The following is a 21,848-nucleotide window of genomic DNA, read 5'->3' as shown; positions in this document are numbered from 1 at the left end:
GCATTGTTTTGATGATAGATGAACCCTTCCCCCATGTCCACACAATACTCCATTGAGAAGTTCTTACTCTCAGTTCTTATTCTCGACGAAGGTGGGGAGCAACCGTGCTTCTTAGCCAGTTGAGGTGTGTCTGTCACACATAACCCTAGTATTGCATGTAAGATGGGACTTATGTACAGGCACCCAACAACTGGCTAAATAGCGTAGATAGGCCTACACTACCAACCTGACGAATTTACATAATGTATGAATGTTCGTTATCAAGAGGTCTTTGATGTAAGGTACTCCAAAACTATCATAAACAAACACAAGAAAATACTGTAATTTAAATAAAACCTTTTTATTTGTAACTGATTTTTTTACATATCAACAAAGCTGATGCTTTATTTTGCATTAGAGAACAATGACAAATGCCATTTATTCACAAACCATAACAGAACATGATGTTTTCAACCCCTTTCCCTTTTAGCAGTGAAGTAAGTAAAATCACCTTGCCCCAGGTTATAAACTGAAACAAACTTTGTGGTCATGCTCACAAGAATACACAATGTAAGGGCCAAGAGGCTGAAATCATCATACACATTGCATGACCAGAATTATACCAGAAGTCCAAAGCACAAATGCTGGAGAGGGATCAGTCCAAGTACATGTACATCCCTTTCTTTTTGGTTATTGTTCAATCTATTACAAAGTTGACCAAAGAATGTCGCAAAGTTGTGTCTTAAAGGGGGGACTAAAGGCAGGAGTGAGGGCAAAGATCATGAACTGTGGGATAGGAGAGCCCTCTATCGACAATTTCAGTTAAGCTATTCAGACCTACCTGCTTGCTGCCTATAGTCTCCCTTTTAAGGGAACAGTGATTAATACTTTGTCAACTAACTGCTGGAAGCTTACTGGACAAGCTGTTCTGTTTTATAGGACATGCAATTTTGTTTATGTACACATTAAGGACTGTTTCTAATTCGAATGATTGGTCGAACTGTAAATTTCAAAACTGGCACACTTAAACCATGGGACACAGAATTTTCGAATCGAGAGCACAATGGTAAGGGTTGGAAAATATTCCTCACAAGATAGAGCCAGTGGCAGCCATGAGTCAGTACAACAGAATCAAGCTGGATTTAAAATGTACAATCATCCCCCTATTGGACAAAGTTCTCCTGTCATGCTACTGAATACTTAGTACCGGTAATCTATGACATATGAAGTCTTTTCACCCATATTTGGACCCGCTGTCACGAAAAATCTCCATTCCCGATAAATTTGTGATTGACTTGACCTTCAGCTAATCATACTGATGGAATGCCCACGTATGGAGATTTTCTCAAATCACCAAACCTGAACTAGAAAGTGAGAAACACCAGTTCCTTGTTACAGCTTGCCAGCTTTCTCCATTGCCTGAAACAAAGATAAGACAATAAGGATTATTACATTGTGCAGGTCGTCAACCCAAAAATGATTCAAGGTGTACTCAAGGTTAAATGTAAACATGAAAGAAGGCCATTTGTACCGGCCGTATATTAAACGGCAAACCAGCCGGTTGCATCGGAAAGAGCTACAAATGGGGCTCGAAACTTTCGACCTTCTGTTCACGAAGTTGATGCCGTAACAGCAAGGCAATGGAAGAACCGCAGGTACACATTTATATGAGGGGTTGTGAGAGGAGTTCTATTACAAGATTAACATCCACTCCATTCAATTTAGTCTTCTATTTTTTGTGAGCAAGCATGTTGCCATTATCATAAGACCTTAGAAAAGACCATTGGAGAAGTTGCTCACCTTTTTCATAGTAGATCCTAACTGTGCCGGAGACATTGTGACATCAACACCAGCATCTCTCAAGGCAGCTATCTTATCCTCCGCACCACCCTTCCCACCAGCAATGATGGCTCCAGCGTGGCCCATCCTACGACCAGGGGGTGCCGTTATGCCGGCGATAAATGAAACTACTGGTTTAGCATCGGCGCCCTGAAAGTGGTCAAATCAATATGTCATATTGTAAGGTGCAAAGACATGAGTTTAACATGAATCGTCCACTACAGCAGCAAATGATTGTTTTTCTATCAGATTCTACTATCAGGACAAGGTCACCAGCATTTCGTAGAAGAAGCTATAATTTGGAACTATTGGTTGCATCCGTACAGCTGATTTTGCATGCATGTTTAGTTGCAGGGGCTTTGGCTTTGTGAAAGACTTACTGTGTTATGTTGCTTGAGGTATTCTGAGGCCTTCTCTTCTGCACCACCACCAATCTCACCGATGAGAACAATACCTGGAAATGATTTAATCATTCATCAATTATCTTCCAATTTTTTTGTAAGGTTGTGATTCCCGGATGTTGAGAATTCAAATGACTGAAGTAACAAATGGATTAAAAATATACAAGCAATCTCTTAGTACTGCAACATGCGGCAAGATGGCAGCACACTACAATCAGAAATATTCAGGCCTAGTCCTACGGAATGGGATGATACCAGGGCTATCAATCTCCCCAAGTAATGTGTTTTTTGAAATTCGAACAGTCCTTAATGTTACTGACCTTCTGTTTGGGGATCATTTAGAAAAACTTCTAAGCAATCAATGAAATTTGTTCCATTGAAAGGATCGCCACCAATTCCCACACATAATGACTGGCCAAGTCCAGACTGGGTCGTCTGATGTACCGCCTCATAAGTTAAGGTGCCAGACCTTGAAACAATACCTGCAAAACAACATTGCGTTATTAATCCTTAATATCATCTGACATCTTCTGAGTATTGATGAAGGAGGACTTTAAACAGGGGAAAGAAGATCCCCTCCTTGTCTATAATGACCCAAGACCACACAGGGCTTAGTAGACACATCTTTCCTCAACATTAGCATTAGGTTCATATTCAACATTCTTTGTCCTCTGCACTTATCTCACCTATTCTTCCATTCTTGTGAATATGGCCTGGCATGATACCAATCTTACAAGCTCCAGGCTGAAAGAAAATGTTCCACAGTCCACATAAAACGTGACAGGAAATGGTCCATTATAAATGTATGATGCCACAACCAAGGACATTTCAGTGAAATGGCATCTGTTCCTCACTTGCTCTAGATAAGGATGTTATTTTGAGTTGCTCCAGCCTCATTCCTGATGTTCTTTTAGACCGTAGTTATCAAGACTTAAGATGATGACACTCTCAGATGCGAGAAAAATGGCAAGTTTGGCCTCTTCTGGCTCTCAGAAATAAACTCTGCCTACCTTGATGATACCAGGGCAGTTGGGTCCAATTAGTCTACTTTTATCTTGTCGTAATAATCGATGTTTGACTTTCACCATGTCTTGTTGAGGAATCCCTTCAGTAATGCAAACAATCAGTGGGATTTCAGCATCAATAGCATCCATGATAGCACCCGAGGCAAACTTTGGCGGGACATAAATCACCGTGGCATCACAATCAGTTCTTTCTCTGGCCTGAAGAACAAAGAACAAACAAAATTCACTTCACAGTATGACGTCCCAGGCTTGATATCAAATACATGTAATGAAACAGAAAACAAACACATAACTTGCCCAGTAATATGTAAGATTGCTATGAAACAAGAGGACACCGAGTTTTCTGATGGCTTACCTCAGTACATGAGTTGAAAACAGGTAGACCAAGATGGGTGTTCCCACCCTTGCCAGGGCTGACACCGCCAACCATACGAGTTCCATACTCAATGGCTTGCTGGGTATGGAAGGTACCCTGGAAGAAAAAGGCAAAATTGTACACAAGTTCAATGATTATGATAAGAAAACTTATTGAAGAAACAATCAGTTAAAGATGTAACACTCAAACAGGTTGCAAATAACGGAACAAAATCCACTTTACTTCAACTCCTTCAGCAGAAAATTCAATTCCGTAAAATCCATTAACCAAATTGACAACTTTATGGTACGTACGCCGTACTAACTAGGAGTCGGACAAGGATACACACCTGTTTACCAGTAACTCCCTGACATATCACTTTCGTATTTTGGTTGATTGCTAAATGGTGCCGGCAATTTGTATATACATTTCTTGTGCCAAACGTTTGGCCTGAAAGAAAAACATAATGAAATGATGGACAAGCACTGAGCAGTTCAGCTGTACTGTGTGTACTGGTATGTATGCATGCACATACCATACACGTACATCGATACTCCATGTACACAGAGCTGTACACGTACGACGAACTCGCCGGCCACTTCACATACTTCACACAAGGTTTTTGACAGTAAAACGCAATGTATTTGGTTAATTTATGGGTAGTGTTGATATGGACGAACACGTGGACTTAGATCAGCGTGTATTTCTATAAGTGCTTTGTTCGTCATACAAATAAGCGACTCCGTACCAGCGTAGCGGGCGAAAATCCGGATCGAAGATGCCATTTTGTAGCGAAGGACGTCCTCTGTGACCTTTTGCGCACCTGACCGAATTGAACCAATCAGATTGCCCAATTGCGGCAGAATACCCGTATGTGAAATTGCGATGGCGTCTTTTCAAGTATGTTGTTGACATTTATTTGCGTCTAAAAACAGTCAAAAAGACTTAAAAAACGGCGCGATCATACCGCTCTCGGTGTCTAATGATAGTCTGGTATGTGAAGCATACTAAGATACCTTTGTTATAGCAATTTTTGCAGTAGTTGGATGCCAATTGACCAGCTTAGGAGAAGCTTCACACTGTCTGTGTCAATCAAGATGATTTTCCAGATTTGCAGATCACCCTGCCCTTGGTCTGAGCATTACATTGAAATGGAACCCTGGTTGATATAATGATAGAATGCCATTGGCCTGTATTTGTTGATTGATGTGGCCTGGCCCCTTGCCCCAGGCCAGGCCCAGGAAATACTGATAAGATTAATTTGAAGTTTGAATGGTATACTATAATATTACCTCTTGTCAGTTGAGTTGTCAGAACTTGTCTGATGATAAACCATTATAGGTAGGCTCCCATCCACCACTGCTCACAAATTCCTTGTCTTCCACAGCGAAATAAAGCCATGGACGACATGAATCGGATCCCTCCGCCTCACTGTACAAAGGTGTTTGTGCAGCGTGATTATACGGATGGTACCATTGTCAGATTCTCAACAAAGTTTCTGCCAGAATTGGAAGGCAAGGTAGGAGCTAATGGAATGTTTCAATCGCATCATAATTTATAAGTCAACTGTAAAGTGAAACTCGAACGAGACTACTGACATTCTGATTGGGTTTAAAAATGGCTCTAAGTCTTGGAACACATCGTATAAACAGAGATTTAAAATCATGATTACTCTTTGACGTGCTTTATACAAAGGTGAATACATTGATTTATTCCAGATTGAAAAAAGCCAGTTTGAACATGCAGTGACACAAATAAACAATATATATCTCGAAGCTGAGAGTCTTAACAGTCGCACATACTGCGAGAGCTGCATGGCCTGTCTAACAGCATATCTCTCATACCTCTGTATGGACACATATTATGAAAAGGTAAGGATGACTGGCTGTCCTCTTTGGAGTGTTTTCTGACCACCTGGTTGTGATCTTGAGAGGTGGACATTTTCCAACACGGTATGCAAACTCGCCGCTCATTACTAAATCTAGCATAACAGGTGTTTGATGTTTTAGCCATGTTCTGTTGCCATATTTATGAAAAATGAAAAGCTAAGGCAACCCTCCTAAGTAAGTAATCTTGTTATTTTGGATTAGACTTATTTAGTTATAAATCAATTTGTTATGTCACTTCATCTTTTCTGTTGTAATTTCAGTGCATCAAGAAGGGAAGTCGCTTTATTGAGGAGCAAAATAATACAATTTGGGTGCCGAAAGGATTGATGTTGATTGACCCTGCAGAGAGAGGGCTGAGAATTGTATCCTTTTCAAGCAAAATGAATATTATTTCATCGCATTTGGACCAGACATTGGTCTTTCATGTCAAAAATTGTTCCTTTTTTGCTTAATCGTTTTTCAGGGTGTTTCGAAGCAGATTTCACCATTTTAACCTACCACTGTTGCTCATGGCATGATTTTCCTTAACCAGATTTCCAGCTTGAAATTTGCATACTGAATGAGTCAACCCGATGATCCAGAGAAGACAGAGCGATGTTGTGAATGTGATGCACCAATTTCTTGTGACATCATGAATGTGGACACCAAAAATACTGCTCGACTTGAAACACCTGATCAATTGGATGCTTATATTTATTGGAAGATAGGTGCAATTGATCAAGTTTGATTTCTAAGACATTATCAGGCCATCGAGATCCACTTTGGAAGCATTTCATAATATGTTTGAGTCAGGCTCTGGTGGTTTTTTAAGGGGTTGGGGCTGGGCCTTTTCATGAGCTGTTCATGCTCAAGTTATTTGAAGCAGTATTTTCCTGTAAAACATGGTGTTAGTGCATTGGAGATGGAAATTGTTCCAGGAAAAATGTGATGTTAACTGATGATTGTGGATTGACTTTCATACATAGCCAGCGACTATATTTCTATTTTCCATTATTTTCAGCTTATGTATAAAATCATGGTATGAATGAAGAAAGTTTCATCACAAAACATATATCAATTTTATAAGTCGGGAATTTAGTAAAAAATGCAGTAGTAATTTTGTGCTGTTCACTATTATAATTGTTGGTCCAATTGCCTTCAGTACTGGCAGACCAATAATTCTTAACTCTGATAATCCCATGAAATCAGAAACGGCCAAAAAGTGTATGTGTCATATATAATGTTTTGTGACTAAACTTTGCGAACTGTTGGCAGAGATATCTTGTCGATTTTGCTAGCTGTGATGGTTAACAGATACATTTACCTAGTTTAGTCAACATAGCAGGTTATTCTTAGCTCTCGAAGTGTATGGCTCTACATATGTACCTGTGTGTAGTATTCTATAGTGATGTAGCAGCCTCATGTGTGCAAAGTTATACACTCATTGAGTGAATGCTTGTATTATATGCTTCTCATTATCAGTGATGGAGACTTCAGGTTGATCTTACACTTTGAGACATGAATTGAAAATCATATGAAAGTTTTTAATGTTTCTGATCGAATGAGAACAATTTGCTCTTATGTTCATATAAATCCTGATCTGCCGTATTTTCACAGTCTTCTCTTGGTTATGACCTGTAATGTGCAATAATAACATTGATATGAGGCTTGTCCAATTAACCTAATTCTTTTGAATGATCATGTGCTTGCAGCCATTTCAAACAGTTTAAGTCAGTGAAAGAAACTAAAATGGCCCTGTTCTAAGCCTAATGTCAAGACCAGCTGTAAATCCATCATGTAATACTATTGTGAGGATCTTGAATGGGCCAGTTGTTATGTTGGTCCGTGCACCCTACAGATTCCACTGTGTATACAAATGTACTGTACCTGAGGAAACTTATGCTTTCTTATAAATGAAATAAATTGTATATATGTAGATAATTAAATTAATTGTTGTTCTTCAATCAGAGAAAACCTGATACCGGGGGTACACAATACAACAAAGTGATTGTCCAGGATATGAAGTGAAGACATTTACTCCACAAAGGCATATCAAATGGAAGCTCTCTCACAAGTCACCCAGAGGTATGCTAGTGCAGCCAATCGTAGATCTATCTGGCCAGTCTAAAATATTGTGACTTCAGCTTCAAACAAGATTGGCCTACTCCGTCATCTTCATCCCGGGTATTGTAAGACAGCACGTGTCTCGATGATCATGTTGTGGAATGGGTCCTTGGACATGTAATGAATGGTGCTGCCAGGTCTAATACACTCCCTCCCAGTAACACCCTAGCGGAGCCGATGCTGGTAGTTACTGCACCTCGGATCTCTAGTATGGTATGGTAGGTCTCTCTTGATGTGAAAATCTGGTTCATTGGCACATAATTTCAATAATGAGGCACAAAAAACAAACATCAATCACCATTATATTTATAATATCACAGTTTATTCCAGGGCTACTAGGTCACACCTAATAACAAATGCTCCGTGTAACTTGCACCTTCCGTCTGTCAGGGAAGTTGAAATCATGCACATGAAGCAAGATGGCAAGTGAATGTTCACCATATGACCAACAACCTTAATGCTGACAGAATGACAATCACTCCCATGGCCCTATTTCGAGTGTGACTATAGAATGTCTAACAAGTTAATGCATCAGTGTCACTTGTCCTCCAGTTTTACGTCTTTCATTTTATCCACCACATTATCTACTTGATCAGTCCTATCTAATGAAGTCTGTCCTTCTCCGTTGAGTGCAGAATATTTGTCTTGGCTTGTGCTAGAACTGGCATTATTCTCTGAAGTGTTTGAGGTATTTTCAGGTTCTGTATTTTTCTTAGCAGGATAAACTCTAGCGCCGAAGATGGTGCTTCCAACACGGACATTGGTGCTACCATTTTCTATCTGGAAAGCAAGATACGAAATGATTAAAATCAATTCGGTAGCGAATACTTGTAGATCACTTTAAAGAGGGAAGAAGAGGCAAGTCGTGCTGAAGTTGGTGCATTTAATGATGCTATTTTTTCTAAAAGACAATCAACAGTGTTTATACCATGCCGTACTTCTTCACAGTAATTTCACCACTTGCCAGACATACATGTAGATTAGACCAGGGGTCCATGTGAACAGGAATCAAAGAAATGCTAGCGTGTTATTGAATAGAAACAAAAGCCAGTCGTACTTACTGCATGTTCAAAGTCATTCGACATGCCCATACTAAGTTCCAGGTGCAACAGGTCCTGGTTCAACGCAGCACAGACATCTTTTCTACACTGGATTAACGACTGCAAGAGAAATTGAAGAGTTGAGTCCTGGTAACAATGACATGACTGATGGTTGTGCATTTATCATATGCCCAAATACGGCAATTAACAGGCGATCGAATACCTGGAAGTCGGGGTTTGGTCCTTGGCTGAGGTCATGGTCAAAGGCACCAATAGTCATGACACCCAGGAGTTCTAGCTTGGGACATGCATCCTGCACGTGACGAACCATGCTCAGAGTCTCAGACGGATGACAACCATGTTTATCTGAGGGAAAAAATAGATCTGATATAGTGTATGAAACTAAAATGTGGCACATCAAGCAAGTTTATATAGGATCAGCTGACAGCTCATATCATATCAGAGCACCTCTTCACAACAAACTAAGATCAACCCGGAGCCATTTTGAACAGCTAGAAGATTGCACTACTTGTTGTAACATTGACTTTACACCCAAGACAAGTAGATGCCAACTTGAAGGTCTTGACAGCACCTGACTGATTTAACAGCAGTCTTAGCTTTCATACAAGTGTTATTCTTGAGGGCTCATTCCAATCATAGACATCTCAGACTAACTCAGCATGAATGACGAGACTAACTTACTCTCTTCAGCACTTGTGTTCACCTGCACCATAACCTTCAACCGCTCCATCTTTTGTCGTTCCAACGAAGCGTTGATGGTTGTTGCAAGCTTTGGTGAGTCAACCGTCTCGATCATGTAAAGGTTAGGAGTTTCTGTAAAAAGGATTATTGCTTGTAAGACCTCAGGATATTCTAGGAGATTAAACCCTTAAAGCCAGCTTAATCTCCCCATAATCTCTGTATGCATTGCTAGTTAATGGAAGACAGTTTGTTTCAACGAAATAAAGTAATGTGCTCATCCATCATTCCAAATTATAGTTTACATTATAATGTAAGATTAAGAAGAACGGACAATATGAAATGAACAATATATCACTAAGTGGTGAAACCGGAGCTAGACAACACGTTGTATTCCTCTCACCTAATACTTTATTGACTTTGTTCCTCTGGAGGTGCCCTATAAAATGCCATCTGATGTCCTTACATTTCTCAAGGATCTCCGGGTCTTTGCTCTTTTCTTCCAATTCTTGAACCTGCAATTAAGAGCAGAACTGTTGATTACACAATGACAGGAGGAGCGGGAAGGCATCATGAGATCTTAGGCACACGATGCCTACCCCTTGAGGAGTTGAGGAATGTTGTACCCTCTGATGACAGGATTAGTCCCACCCACCTCTACATCTAATCGTCTGTTCATCACTGACTCACATAATTTTCTCCGAAGTGTCTTTGGCCAGCTTCGTAGGCTTGGAGAATAACAGCCTTAGGTTTGATCTTTGTGACTGCGACAAGTCTTGGCTGCAATCCCCGAAGATCCTGCAAAAACAGATAGAGAATGATAATGTATGAGATGACAGAAAGTCTGGTAGCAGGTAAAAATCTGCAATGACAATAGAGCTTCATAAAGTCAGTGTTGGCTGGGCATATGTGACTTTTCGTGCCAGACATCCACGAGGCATTGGTTGACATCTGACCAGTCATGCCAGTCGGAGGTGGCTGTTCAAAACAAGCAGTCATAATTGATAACTTGTGACAGACCCAAGTACCATATTTCGATCACAGATGGCAGCACCGACGGTGTAACCCAGAATTTCACATCGGTCGGGCCTGGCCGGATTTCAAAGCTACACATAAGAAATGCAGAGCACTACTTCATGTGCAGTATCACGGTGACTTATTCTATGATGTCAACCTACTTCAGGTCTTTTATCACACGCAGTTTTTACGCGATCAAGCACAGAGCGAAGCGCTCTCGCTATCTCCGTGTCCGCCATTGCTCTCCTCATAATTGTGCAGTCTCAAGCATTGCGGTGAAATTCCTGTCTGGCGCGATGTACAGATTTGGACCCAGATTTGTACATTGTAGGATAGGCGCCCAGACTGTCCTTTGCCCGAGACTAAATGTGCCGTGTAACAGGAAATGTTGTCCCTAGGAGAATATAGTCCCATTGAGAAAAACTGATCAGTAGTGACTACCATTTGTTGCAAGTACTGCAACGGTAAATATCGAAATGGAGATTTGCTGGCTAAAAAGCATGGCAGACAGGAGTTGGACAGAACTAATAAAAGCCAGGCCCTTTAGACTCGATCATAACTGACCTACACTCCGGACGTAGTGGACCGGCCTCGTTCCTCACCCTGATGGTCTGAGGCAGTATGAATTATGACGAAATGGACCCTGGGAGTCTATTCCAGGGCGGCTGTGTCTGCTGCAGAGCACGAGGGAACAGACGATTTGGAGATGATGTGAAATGTACATTATGAAAACGTCTCACCTTGGATGTTTTGGTCGAAAGAAAGAAACACCATTAGGTCTTTGACAAGCGGACATTCACCCCAGGGTATCGTCTGCGACGGAGCGGGAGACTAGGTATGTCAACGTTGCGAGGTGTTCAGTCGCGTGGCTCCATGAGGGGTGGGGTGGAGGTGGGGGCGGGGGCGGGGGTGTATACGCACATCGCATGTGAAATGAGCAACATTGGATACACAAGAGGTGAACACTCAGGTTCTGATGCCATTGCCATTGGTGCTATGCTAATGCAAGTGGTTCCATTCTATGAAACACATGAAATTTGAATAATAAAGACATTGTAACGCTACAGAGTTTATTATACATCTATTTCAATTTGTACATATTCATATAACCTAGCATATGTTCAAGAGTGGATAGTCATCCATGTAGATGTGCATGGTGGACAGTTGATCGACGGTCTGGAGAACGGTTGGAACGCGTGCCATGAATTTCTGCAAAAAAGTAAGTTGACGATGTGTGAGAGCAGAACTGAGAAGGCAACATTTGAGTAAGATCAGTGATTCTCTGATCTCGAGTTTTTCATGACGCCATACACGCTTGTCAGCTAATCAGACGTGAAAAATTTTGTCTTCGCCAAATTCTACATGAAATGACGGGCCGTGATGAAATCGAAGACCATTAGCTTGGAGGACGGTTGATTCATGTAAGTCAATGCAATCAGATACAGCGAGAGTCTGGCCATGACATTCGAATACTTGACTGAATGACTTCCACGACTACTGTTTTCAAACGGGGTTTTGAAGTAATGCAGCCCTGATATTCAAATTCTTAACTGGCGGACTTACGTCAAAGACAGATGGCGTAGGATGTTCATATCTTGGCGAGTCCAGGTTGACGTTCATTGCCCAGCCGAATGCGTTCAACTCTCCAGCATTGTACAGAAGGAAGGCGGGGTAAAACTCATCAAGCGGCATATCGTCACGGAGGTCATACCAGTAATGCTGGCCTGAAAGGAGAAGAGAGGGTTGTCGAAGCTGAGGAAGCACGGGCCGTCAGGAAGACGATAGGACTTGCGCTACCCGCGGCATCAATGTCTTTGCGAAATCAAGTCATGGCGGTTATGTCTTGGTGCAGAAAAGAGGTATCTGTTTATAGAGGTCAGGCACCATTTCAGCCTTCTGTGAGCGAGTCAACCAGACATGCGGTTACAGGCTGACCCGGGTACAATATCCAATAGCCAATCAAAATGAAGATTCGTCAGCTAGTCAGCCAGGCAGAACAATGATTTGTCATGCCTGACTGCTGTAATGGTCAGTACCTCTGACATGGCAATTGATGACGTAACCGTACCGAAATTTTACTCCAATGTTACTGTCCACGACAGGAAGGTCAAGATGGCTCCTGAGAGTGTTTACAGTAATAGCATTTGTCCTCTGTGTTGCGTGTCCAAACAGAAACCTACTCACCCATGGTTACGAAGCAGTTTCCCTTGGTCCACATAGTGTTTCCGATGTCTTTCTCCATTTTGGGGATCATGACTGAGTTGGCGACTGGATCGGGTCCTTGCTGGAGGTACAGGTTCGTACCAGTCCCCTCATTGCTGTACTGGTCGCTGCTGCGGCCCGCCGAACAGATGTCACCTGTTTTTAAAAGTTCATGGACAACAAAATAAATGATAAACGAGCCTTGCAGCGACCTAGTTCACAAGTTATGTGATCTTTCTGCGGTGACCTGGCATGAACATGGTTGATCGACCTTCATCTATAGGATCTTTGCCAGGTCTCTGCCGCCGTATGAGTGGCAATATTCAAGAAGCTGTTTTTGAATCATTTCCTCCACTAGAATGATAACTGGTAACTTTTCATAACTATACAAGAGATGCCGCCACCAAGTCGATCATGGGCTTGGTCTTTTAAGACAAGTTTTCAGATTTATACGAAGGCACAGTCAAATTATCTTACGTGGTGGCACGAAGTAGGCTGTCTGGACCATCAGGTTGTTTGCGGCATCGTAGTTAAAGTTACTCTTGAACTTCATACTGGGTGTGGGCCAGTTCTTGGCTGCCGGGACCTGGTGATTATAAAAAGAGGAAGAGCTGAGGATTCTTGTCTAGAGGCTGAATATTTGAGCTCTTGGGGCAAGCAAAAACATAAGACTTCGTGAAGTGCCGTCTGAAGAGCTGATTAAACGTGTACCGCAACCATTAAAGGAAGATCGCAAAAGACACGAACGTCCCGCTTAACTAGAAAACGACGGCCTCTTTGATACTCACACCAGTCTGGAGACCAGCGATATAACCATTCTTGCCAAAGAGGACTATGGCAGATGGGTCGTTATCCTTCATGTACTGTTTGCCACGGAAGAATCCAGTCTCTGAATTGAAAAGTTTGTGAGAAGTTAAAGAAGATAAATAACTAAAAATCCTTTTCGGTTGCTTTAAACTTGAGGAGTCTTGGGAGAAATGGTCTTTTCGCTTGAAAAAGCAGGATCATCAATCGATTCCAGTAATAAATATAGCTCCTCCTTACTCACCGGAACAATCCGAGACCTTAGTCCATCCTGAAGATTGTGCATCGCTCTCTGTGCGCGGCAGTTGGCTGAAGTAAACACTGCTGAGTGGGTTGGGGCCCCAGGTGACTGAAATCAACAAAGGATGCAACGCGAGTAGAAATAGCAACAGACGGCTTGAACCGCAAAGGTTGACAACAAGTTCTGCGAATCCCAAAAGATAAAGCACAAAATTTAATAGTCAAAAGAATGGTCATCTGGAGAACCCGGGTATCGACCCCGGTGCCTCTCGCATGCTAAGCGAGCGCTCTACCATTTGAGCTAGTCCCCCATTCGATGATTGGTATTTGGTCACAGCCACCAGATACGACTACATGTATAATCAAAGATGGTCAGATTTCCGGGGAGATTCAATGCGAAGCAGTATTTATTGTTTCCACGTGTTGCTTTATTTTGAATCACCTGCTATGTATCTTATCTCATTATTTAAATTACCATGTATTACTAGTGATTTAACTGAATCCGAAATTGACAGAAATTATAAGGTTAGAGAATTACCTGCAAGTCCGTCCCATGATGGTCCTGAAAAGGAGGTTAGGAGTTAAAATCTATACAAAAAAGCGATGCCTGGATGATCACAGCGGAAATTAAGCTGTCCTGGCGAAGTCGTGATAGTTCCTTACCAGTTTTACAGTAACGTATGCAATCATCTCAGTATTCATCGCGTGTGCAATCGCCAAATCAGTGGAAGTCAGTCACCTGGTCAAAGTCTAATTGTTTGTCCTTAATTTCAAATTTGATGACCTCGTTGTTGTCAATATTTACAAACTTTTTGGTCTTTCGACCGATCAGCCCATGACTGAGGCTAATAGTTGAGCCAAACACGACTGCTGCCGGTATAATGCCATGCATGTAGCTCTACATCCGTGGTAATGCCAAAGGCGTGTGGAAAGTTTTCAAAGCCAGCCATGTTGAAGGAGAGAACAATGATTTGCCATGCCTGACTTTATAATTAACTGACTCAAATGCGCTTGCTTTCTTTTGTTTGTCCCTCTAGCATGGCAGATGAAAGCACTCTTTGGCATAATGCCAAACATCGTGGGGAAATTTCGTTCTTTGAACTTTGCTTACTTTCAACAAAGTTTAAACAGGAATCTCAAAATTTCAAGTCTAAATCCGTATCAAAGTGCGTGGCCACCTTGTTTACGAGTATAGATCTATGTCAAAGTCATGACGTGCGTGGTCACCTCATTTACTTCTTAGTATCATCACCATCAATGAAGGCATCACATGCAGTCCAAAATTGGACCTTTGCCTTATATCAGCCTGAGAATGTGATAACCTTGATATAGTTGCCACACAATCGTTAGTACATGTCTATAAACCCAATCACTCGTTTGACCAAAGCTGTTTCAACTCATCGCCTTGGGATCGAACACGTGGTTGACGCCTGCAAGCATTCCCAGCGGAGGACACCAGCGTCATTCGAGATAAAATTAAGTCACCACGAGTACAGCACTCTGTAAACATCAAATGATGCCGGACACTTTTTTGTGGAACATTTAAACGGGTACACTGGGTTGCATGCGATGGAATGCTTCCAGAAGAAAATTGGTTCAATAGAAACCTTGACCGTCAAAAGACCGTTAAAAAAGCGCATGTCGTCCATGATTTAGTCCGGTCCTGTTGACGGGGGACTCTTTTGGGACTTTCATAGGCTGGGTTATCAAGGAAGTGTAGTACAGGAGATACGTCAACATCTGCCTGGGTTATCAAAACCTTCCCAAATCAAAACGGCAAGGATCAACTTACCTCCCCATAGGTCGAAGAAGGCCTGTGAGCAGCCGACCAATGCTAACAATACCAGTAATCTTTGCATCATGGATTCGTGTACGAGAATGGGAGAAAAACAGCCTGGTCGTTATTTATACCAAACCTTATCACGACCGAGGCTAAAGCACATATATAATCTGGTGATTGGCAGTACTTACGAACGCGATAAATTTTGAAAGACAAATTGCCGAGTCATTCCCTCCTTCTCCAAATAACACGTCCTCCTCTTTTTACTCACAGGCAATCCGTTCCCTCCTTTTCCAAACACGCCCTCCCCTTATTATTCACAGGCAATCCGTGTCCCCTATTTGAATCACCTCGGTCATTAGAGAGGGTGGGCTTGGGGGGGGGGGGGCTATCGGCGAGTTCAGCTCATGCGCAAGGGATTGGAGTCATGCAAATACGACTGACCTTGGTATTTGAGAATGGAGGGGGGGGGGGGTACATCTGGTTATCAATGGAGTTTGGACTTGGTAGTAACAAATAACAGGCAAGAATGGTGTTGATCGCATTTTAATTCACTAGAAGATGCGTACAAGAAAATATTGATGTAACAGGAGAATTGGTCCACGAGAATCATATCTTTCTTTTTCTCATCCAAATGCTAACAGAAGTTGACCATAGGATGATTATCCATGTAGATGTGCATTGTAGATCGGGCGCCAGTATTGTAAAGGCACTTGGGCACCACTTGGAAGAATTTCTGAAAAGGCAGAACGAGAACTGAGCACTGAGCAATTCCGACTGGTATGAAATTCACTGTTCATTATTAAACATTACGCCAACGTTACTGCTAACGGACGCTGATTGAGCAACCGGGCCGTCCGGCCCAGGAAAACCGCCAACAAAACTAGTACACGTTTTGAACAGGAGGATGCTCGGGGAGTGGGGATGCAGAACCAATCTATCGGATCTTGTTGGCAGGCAAACCAAGTCGAATGACTTACATCGAGCTCATTATTCGGTGGACGTTCATATCTGAATGACTTGAGCTCATGATTGAGAGCCCATCCGAAGCCGTTCAGCTTCCCTTTGTTGTAGAGGAGGAACGCTGGGTAGAAGTCATCACAACTCATCTCTAAGCTGGTGTCATACCAGTAGTGCTGCCCTGCAAAGATGATTGATGTGACCATGAAGAAGTCAAAATAATGGCATGTCATCGCACAGAAAGAGGCGGTCCACACGTGACCAAGAATGTTGTCTCATATCCTGGGAGTTCGTAGTGGCCATTTTGCAATCGAATCGAATTCGGGGGGGATAATAGTAGGTACAGGGAGTGATATGGCTTAAATTATATACATCCCAGATGGCGTTTGGTTTTCAGCTTTCATGACCAGGTATATCAAAGAGACGTAGATCATGGTCATAGCCGGGTGTCTTACCCATTGTAAAGAAACATTTCCCTTTTGTCCACTTGGCGCCAATGTCTTTCTCCTCCCTGGGAATCATGGTTGAGTCGGCAACTGGGTCTGGGCCCTCTTGCAGGTACAGGTTGCTTCCCGTCCCATCCTTGTCGTACTGCTCAGAGGTGCGGCCCTCGGAGCAGATCGTCTCTGGAAAATAAGACACGGATCCCCAGGTGGATTGTGATCGCATTATAGTCAAGTAATAACTGCCTCATAAACTCCAATAGATGCTTAAATCTAGCGTTTTTAGTCAAGTTTTGATTATCCGTTGAAATAATAGACTTTCATCCATCACTGTACTGCAATCATTTCCCAATTCTCCTCCTATTTTTGTTGGGCTACAAAGTAGCATGCAGACTACCTGCGTTAGGGTTGTACCAGAAAGTTACTCCAAAAATGGAGCTGACTTTTATAAGCGTCGAAACCCAGGAAACGTCCTGGATGAAAAGTTGTTGCTAACTTACGTGGAGGCACGAAATAGGCTGTCTGGACCATGAGGTTCTTCTCAGGGTCAAATTGGAAGACCTTCCCATATGTCTCGTCAGCAGTGGGATAGTTCTCGCTCTTTGGGATCTGGAAAAACACAAACAGTACCAACAGCTGATTATTTGACTCCCGTGACAGCTGAGTGACAACCTATTCAAAACGTGGTCACTCAATTCTTGCCAGTGTAAACCTTGAAGAGCGACTGTCTTTACTGCGCCAGGCGTGTACCTATTGTTATCTGACCTGGCATCGAAAGACTTACCGTCATCATGCCCATAATCAACGCATTGAATGGAAAGAATAATAAAAAAGCCATTGTTTGCCAGAAAGCACTGATTCAAATCAAGTTTATCTCGCCAACAACAAGAGTAGTGAAAATAACGGCCAGGGAGGCAGCCAAGATCAACAGTAGATAGCTTACGGCGGTGCCCCTCGATTCATGCTGCATTCGCCCCCATCTGATCCCCCCCTAGGAAACGACGCTCGACCCCAGCGGGTATTTCGTGATAAAAAATTACCCGCTGGGGTCTTGGAATCTTTCGGTGGTATTTCTGCTTCCAACCAACTCCATGATCGGTTTAGGATTTGGACTTACACCTTGTTGTATGCCAGCAATGTAACCATTCTTGTCGTAGAGCAACATGACGGCTGGGTCGTTACCCTTCACGTAACGGTTGCCAAGGAAGACTGGGCTACCATCACCAGACGATTCCGACAAAACCTCTGAAACGAGTCATTTATGAATTTGATTAAACGACCGACCTAAATACCTAAAACCGTGAATGAATGATGAGATCGATGATTGCGACATTGTCTTTCGTGCGTAAGGTGGTTGTGACATCAAGCGCCTTGGTCTGCCTCTCAGTACACGATCTCGAGACGGGTGAACAACCTCTCCCATAGTCACAAACAGTGTCTGCGCGACAATGATCATGAGCACAGAGTCAGTGAGAAAAATACGAAAGTCTGCCGACGAGAAGGGCCGTTATGCGATGTTAATCTCGGTTAATAGGTCTCTTTACTGCCAAAATGCTTAGGCAGGATATCTGTTCCTGGGGACACTGTCTAGTTCACGGAACAAGATCGGGAATAGCGCTACTCGAAGACTGATCACCATATCTCGCCAACCCGATGCAGACCAGGACTAGTTTGCGACACTCACCATCACAGCCAGAAATCTTGGTCCATCCTTTCTTTTTAGCATCCTTCTCGGTTCGTGGCATCTGGTCAAAGTAGTTCCCATTAAATGGATTAGGGCCCCATGTAACTAAAAGGTGGGGAAGAAGAGTGGAAGTCAGGTAGAGCAGTACTGCATTAGTTAGGTGAGCGTGGAGCTGACCTATCTTGACTCTAAAGGCTTTTACAACTCATCGATTCAAAATGACAAACATGTGAACTGTTAGTTAAATTCAAAGAGAGAGTCGGGCAAGTGTTGATAATACACTGGAGACGGATTTTGAAGTGGACGACCAAAATATGGCAATTATATGATGTTTCGTACCTGCAAGTCCGTCCCAGGCGGGGCCTGAAAATGAGATTGGAAAATATTTTATGACATTCAGCCGTGTAATGCTCACTCGCACTGGTCGTGGGTTCGATTAGGCACTGCACAACCTTCAATCTGTCCACCTCCATAAATCTTCTCAAGAGTTAAAAGTCGATCAAAAAGGCAAGACCATTCTGGCCCTATGTGATCAGAATTCTTTCAAAACGAATTGAATGTCAATTTCAATAATTCTTAGTTTTCCATTTCGCCGGACCATTTTGGTCACAGTAACTGATGTATTTGAACCACTCCATGAATGAAAGGGAAGTGCGAGTTGTATATTTAAAGTGATTCATTTCATGATCTTGACATCGTGAATAAGACCCGACACAGAGACTTTGTGGACATACCAGAGTGCCTTTGCCAGGGGAACACCAAGTGTCACACATAGGCCTGGCAGTCTCGTCTCACTTCCTCAAATACGGACAACCGGACCGATGGCGTCGGTCAAATCGCAGTCGATGGGACGCAAAGTGAGCCCAGGAAGAGGAGGGGTGACTTACCTCCAAAGAAAAATGCCTGACCGCAACCCACCACAGCAAGCAGAAAAACTAGCTTGTACATCTTTTTCCTTCTAACGTTCACGTCGGAATGCACAGCTGGAGACGTTTCGCTTGTTTTCAACACATCAACCAGTATCAGTGTGGGAAAACAACCGGAAAAGCAGCTTGCAATGATAAATTTCTATCTAAATGGCCACCAGTTATGACATGTCTCAAAATCTCGACCAACCTGCCCTATCATTGTGGAACTGAAAATGGGATGCATGAACTGAAGTCATGTTAATCTTATATCAGTTTATTACTTCCATCACATCTTAAATATACATAATATATACATGTACACATATAAACAAAGACAATGGTCCACTGCAAATGAAAAAGATTCAGTATGTTACTGAAATAGGCCCACACATCCAGTTCATGACTCTTATTGGTGGTGTAATGATGGATCATTATACTGAACTGCAATTACATGTAGTTACTCTCTTTCTAGAATTCACAGTTCTTGCTATAGTATGTACATTTCAGCATATTTTTGTCCACTTCATCACAAATCAAAGGGCTTGATTTAAAATCTACACGTACCCATTCTGTGCAGAAGGATATTACAAGTATACAAACATTGCTAGAATAATAACAATCTCCATACACTGTATGTCTGGACTCTTTCAAATGCAGAAAACACACTACTTACACAGAATCACAGGTCTTCATTTGTTTCCACTATGATGCCACACACATTTCCAAAAATTACAATCCATAAAGATTGTAAGAAATAAGCACTGATTTCAATGATGAAAATAAATGCCAAATGGTTGTCACAATCTATACACACCTAATGACTTCTACACATCCTACGCTGGATGAACACCGACTTACATTTTAACAGGTGAATTGTTTTTAAATTAAAAATCTAAACATTTTCTCTTTGCTTAGTACAATACAACTGTTATGAGAAATGAAGGAAAATCATCTTTCTGGGTATAAAATGATGGCTCAGTACTACCCTGAACTTGAATGTGTCAGATATTAATGTTGCCGAACAAAAACACTCGTCCACAATCCGTCCTGAATAACTCATAACTGTGAAGTTGTAGTGTCTCCTATCTAGTCTTCTAAAATAGTTCTCTTATTCCTCACAACAACTGTCCACACAATTCTTGTTCATGATGATGGAATGCAGGTCGATCTTTTGGGAAATAAATTGAAATATCCTGAAAAGATGATGAGAGCAGTTTAGAACCACACACCGTTGACTAATCAAATCTCAAGAGTTGAAGGGTCAACAATGAATTGAAAGCTCATCTTCTGAATGATTGAACTGTAACTCCACAACTCCACTTAAAGGAAGATAAGCAATCATTTTGAGAAAATATCAATGCCAATGCGACCCCCCCCCCCACGTCACATCTCGCTGAGAATGAAGTTTCCCCGTTATTCCAAGGCTGAGGTCCTGGACACATATCATTCATTCTATAAGTTATTCATAACCTTTCTGAAACTCACCTATTAACATGAAATTTATGCATCTGGTGTCCCGGTGTAAATATTTTGAACAATTCTCATCGTCTTGTTATCAAGCTGTGGTCCAATCAGTGGGTTCAGTTGTGCCAAGTAGGTAATCAACCAACTGAAATAATACAACCAGTATTAGTATGAGATCATCAACAGACACTGCACCCTCCATTTATACCTCTTTTTCTGACAGGCAGTTTTTTTTCTCTCCTGCATTATGCCCCACACGTACTGATCTTTATTCCTAGAGAATATATTATTGTACAAAGAGAGCACTGTATTTTGCAGCATCATAGGTAGAAAAGATATTCGGTGAAAAATAGCTGACATCACTTTGAACTCAGTTCTTTTGTAGCTGGGAGTAAAAAATACCACTCATCACAATTACAATTTCCTATCTTTCCAAAATGTCTTCATCTGAAATGATGAATTACGTTCGATATAAATATGACAAATACTTACAATAAATAACAACAGGCAGCTGTGAGGGCTAACATCGTCTGGATGATGCTGCAAATCAAAAATAAATAAGACCAAATATAAGACAACTATTGTAAGATAAACACCCACTGCAGGAACGGTGGACACTGGCCACTGCTCCTCCTAGGCTCCTTGACCAGACTTTGACCAGTCACTCATAACTGCACAACAGTAGCACACTACAAAATGAGAAGCGTATCCATGAGCAATTACCATGCAGGTGAGCAATTTGTCCTGTCTATATCGCCGGCTATATTATCCCTATCAACTTCTGTCTATATCACCAACGGAACATTACATTGATGACGATTTGGATATGTCGTCTACTGTTCATATCTGTACATTTACTGCATGCTGATGTAGCCTCATCATACACACACGACACTGACACAGCACAGGAAAGATCAGAAAATAGGTGTTTTGAAGATGTATTTCTATGGCAATAAGGCGATCTAAGTTATCCGAATTTAACTTTAGTTCGTTCTTTAGCTTGTATTCTTACCCTC

The 21,848-nt window shown here is 42.0% G+C and overlaps 5 protein-coding genes and 1 non-coding gene across 7 annotated transcripts; 1 reads left to right on the top strand and 5 right to left on the bottom strand.

Moving 5' to 3' along the window:
* Positions 1 to 319: 319 nt before the first annotated feature.
* Positions 320 to 4,425, bottom strand: LOC135489146 (succinate--CoA ligase [ADP/GDP-forming] subunit alpha, mitochondrial-like). Its single transcript, XM_064774348.1, has 9 exons — positions 4,348 to 4,425; positions 3,949 to 4,049; positions 3,600 to 3,716; positions 3,230 to 3,442; positions 2,906 to 2,963; positions 2,540 to 2,701; positions 2,199 to 2,272; positions 1,780 to 1,968; positions 320 to 1,398 (listed from the first exon to the last, which is right to left on the bottom strand). Exons 1-9 carry the CDS (start codon positions 4,382 to 4,384, stop codon positions 1,372 to 1,374), a joined length of 978 nt encoding a protein of 325 aa, XP_064630418.1. The 5' UTR covers positions 4,385 to 4,425; the 3' UTR covers positions 320 to 1,371.
* A 39-nt stretch (positions 4,426 to 4,464) lies between these two features.
* LOC135489147 (golgin subfamily A member 7-like) lies at positions 4,465 to 7,413 on the top strand. 2 transcript variants are annotated; one of them, XM_064774349.1, is made up of 5 exons: positions 4,465 to 4,499; positions 4,987 to 5,118; positions 5,318 to 5,470; positions 5,749 to 5,850; positions 6,029 to 7,413. In XM_064774349.1, the coding sequence occupies exons 1-5, from the start codon at positions 4,485 to 4,487 to the stop codon at positions 6,062 to 6,064; spliced, it is 438 nt and encodes a 145-aa protein (XP_064630419.1). In that variant the 5' UTR covers positions 4,465 to 4,484; the 3' UTR covers positions 6,065 to 7,413. The 2 variants fall into 2 exon arrangements, with proteins under 2 accessions (XP_064630419.1, XP_064630420.1); XM_064774350.1 differs by having other exon boundaries at positions 4,479 to 4,592.
* A 468-nt stretch (positions 7,414 to 7,881) lies between these two features.
* On the bottom strand, positions 7,882 to 10,618 carry LOC135489241 (pyridoxal phosphate homeostasis protein-like). The gene is made up of 7 exons (XM_064774501.1): positions 10,509 to 10,618; positions 10,021 to 10,128; positions 9,734 to 9,845; positions 9,334 to 9,465; positions 8,855 to 8,997; positions 8,653 to 8,751; positions 7,882 to 8,371 (listed from the first exon to the last, which is right to left on the bottom strand). The coding sequence occupies exons 1-7, from the start codon at positions 10,596 to 10,598 to the stop codon at positions 8,129 to 8,131; spliced, it is 927 nt and encodes a 308-aa protein (XP_064630571.1). The 5' UTR covers positions 10,599 to 10,618; the 3' UTR covers positions 7,882 to 8,128.
* Positions 10,619 to 11,400: 782 nt separating this feature from the next.
* Positions 11,401 to 15,525, bottom strand: LOC135489330 (uncharacterized). The gene is made up of 8 exons (XM_064774641.1): positions 15,386 to 15,525; positions 14,132 to 14,155; positions 13,598 to 13,702; positions 13,338 to 13,438; positions 13,027 to 13,135; positions 12,532 to 12,705; positions 11,911 to 12,071; positions 11,401 to 11,556 (listed from the first exon to the last, which is right to left on the bottom strand). The coding sequence occupies exons 1-8, from the start codon at positions 15,453 to 15,455 to the stop codon at positions 11,458 to 11,460; spliced, it is 843 nt and encodes a 280-aa protein (XP_064630711.1). The 5' UTR covers positions 15,456 to 15,525; the 3' UTR covers positions 11,401 to 11,457.
* On the bottom strand, positions 13,832 to 13,904 carry Trnaa-agc (transfer RNA alanine (anticodon AGC)). The gene has a single exon. It is a non-coding gene; the product is annotated as a tRNA-Ala (tRNA).
* Positions 15,526 to 15,903: 378 nt separating the features above from the next.
* LOC135489214 (uncharacterized) lies at positions 15,904 to 19,471 on the bottom strand. Its single transcript, XM_064774459.1, has 8 exons — positions 19,348 to 19,471; positions 18,800 to 18,823; positions 18,461 to 18,565; positions 17,894 to 18,021; positions 17,277 to 17,385; positions 16,789 to 16,959; positions 16,354 to 16,514; positions 15,904 to 16,109 (listed from the first exon to the last, which is right to left on the bottom strand). The coding sequence occupies exons 1-8, from the start codon at positions 19,406 to 19,408 to the stop codon at positions 16,011 to 16,013; spliced, it is 858 nt and encodes a 285-aa protein (XP_064630529.1). The 5' UTR covers positions 19,409 to 19,471; the 3' UTR covers positions 15,904 to 16,010.
* Positions 19,472 to 21,848: the final 2,377 nt, after the last annotated feature.

This window comes from Lineus longissimus, chromosome 6 (genome assembly GCF_910592395.1).
Source record: "Lineus longissimus chromosome 6, tnLinLong1.2, whole genome shotgun sequence".
Classification (NCBI taxonomy): Eukaryota; Metazoa; Nemertea; class Pilidiophora; order Heteronemertea; family Lineidae; genus Lineus; species Lineus longissimus.
This window is presented reverse-complemented; position numbering and strand designations above follow the sequence as displayed.

What these genes read in the sequence shown, in the direction of transcription:
- LOC135489146 (XM_064774348.1), bottom strand. Translation starts at nt 4,384, where the DNA reads ATGGCATCTTCGATCCGGATTTTCGCCCGCTACGCTG. An exon ending in ACTGCCCTGGTATCATCAAG is followed by an intron (nt 2,964 to 3,229) that starts GTAGGCAGAGTT and finishes ATTTTCTTTCAG; the next exon opens with CCTGGAGCTTGTAAGATTGG. An exon ending in ACCTCAAGCAACATAACACA is followed by an intron (nt 1,969 to 2,198) that starts GTAAGTCTTTCA and finishes GACCACTTTCAG; the next exon opens with GGCGCCGATGCTAAACCAGT.
- LOC135489147 (XM_064774349.1), top strand. An exon ending in TGCCAGAATTGGAAGGCAAG is followed by an intron (nt 5,119 to 5,317) that starts GTAGGAGCTAAT and finishes GATTTATTCCAG; the next exon opens with ATTGAAAAAAGCCAGTTTGA. An exon ending in CAGAGAGAGGGCTGAGAATT is followed by an intron (nt 5,851 to 6,028) that starts GTATCCTTTTCA and finishes CCAGATTTCCAG; the next exon opens with CTTGAAATTTGCATACTGAA.
- LOC135489241 (XM_064774501.1), bottom strand. Translation starts at nt 10,598, where the DNA reads ATGAGGAGAGCAATGGCGGACACGGAGATAGCGAGAGCGCTTCGCTCT. An exon ending in GACACTTCGGAGAAAATTAT is followed by an intron (nt 9,846 to 10,020) that starts GTGAGTCAGTGA and finishes TCTTAATTGCAG; the next exon opens with GTTCAAGAATTGGAAGAAAA. An exon ending in GACCAAACCCCGACTTCCAG is followed by an intron (nt 8,752 to 8,854) that starts GTATTCGATCGC and finishes TTTCTCTTGCAG; the next exon opens with TCGTTAATCCAGTGTAGAAA.
- LOC135489330 (XM_064774641.1), bottom strand. Translation starts at nt 15,455, where the DNA reads ATGATGCAAAGATTACTGGTATTGTTAGCATTGGTCGGCTGCTCACAG. An exon ending in TCGCTGGTCTCCAGACTGGT is followed by an intron (nt 13,136 to 13,337) that starts GTGAGTATCAAA and finishes TATAATCACCAG; the next exon opens with GTCCCGGCAGCCAAGAACTG. An exon ending in CTACGCCATCTGTCTTTGAC is followed by an intron (nt 11,557 to 11,910) that starts GTAAGTCCGCCA and finishes ACTTTTTTGCAG; the next exon opens with AAATTCATGGCACGCGTTCC.
- LOC135489214 (XM_064774459.1), bottom strand. Translation starts at nt 19,408, where the DNA reads ATGTACAAGCTAGTTTTTCTGCTTGCTGTGGTGGGTTGCGGTCAGGCA. An exon ending in TCAGGCATTTTTCTTTGGAG is followed by an intron (nt 18,824 to 19,347) that starts GTAAGTCACCCC and finishes TCTCATTTTCAG; the next exon opens with GCCCCGCCTGGGACGGACTT. An exon ending in CGCCTGGGACGGACTTGCAG is followed by an intron (nt 18,566 to 18,799) that starts GTACGAAACATC and finishes CCCACCTTTTAG; the next exon opens with TTACATGGGGCCCTAATCCA.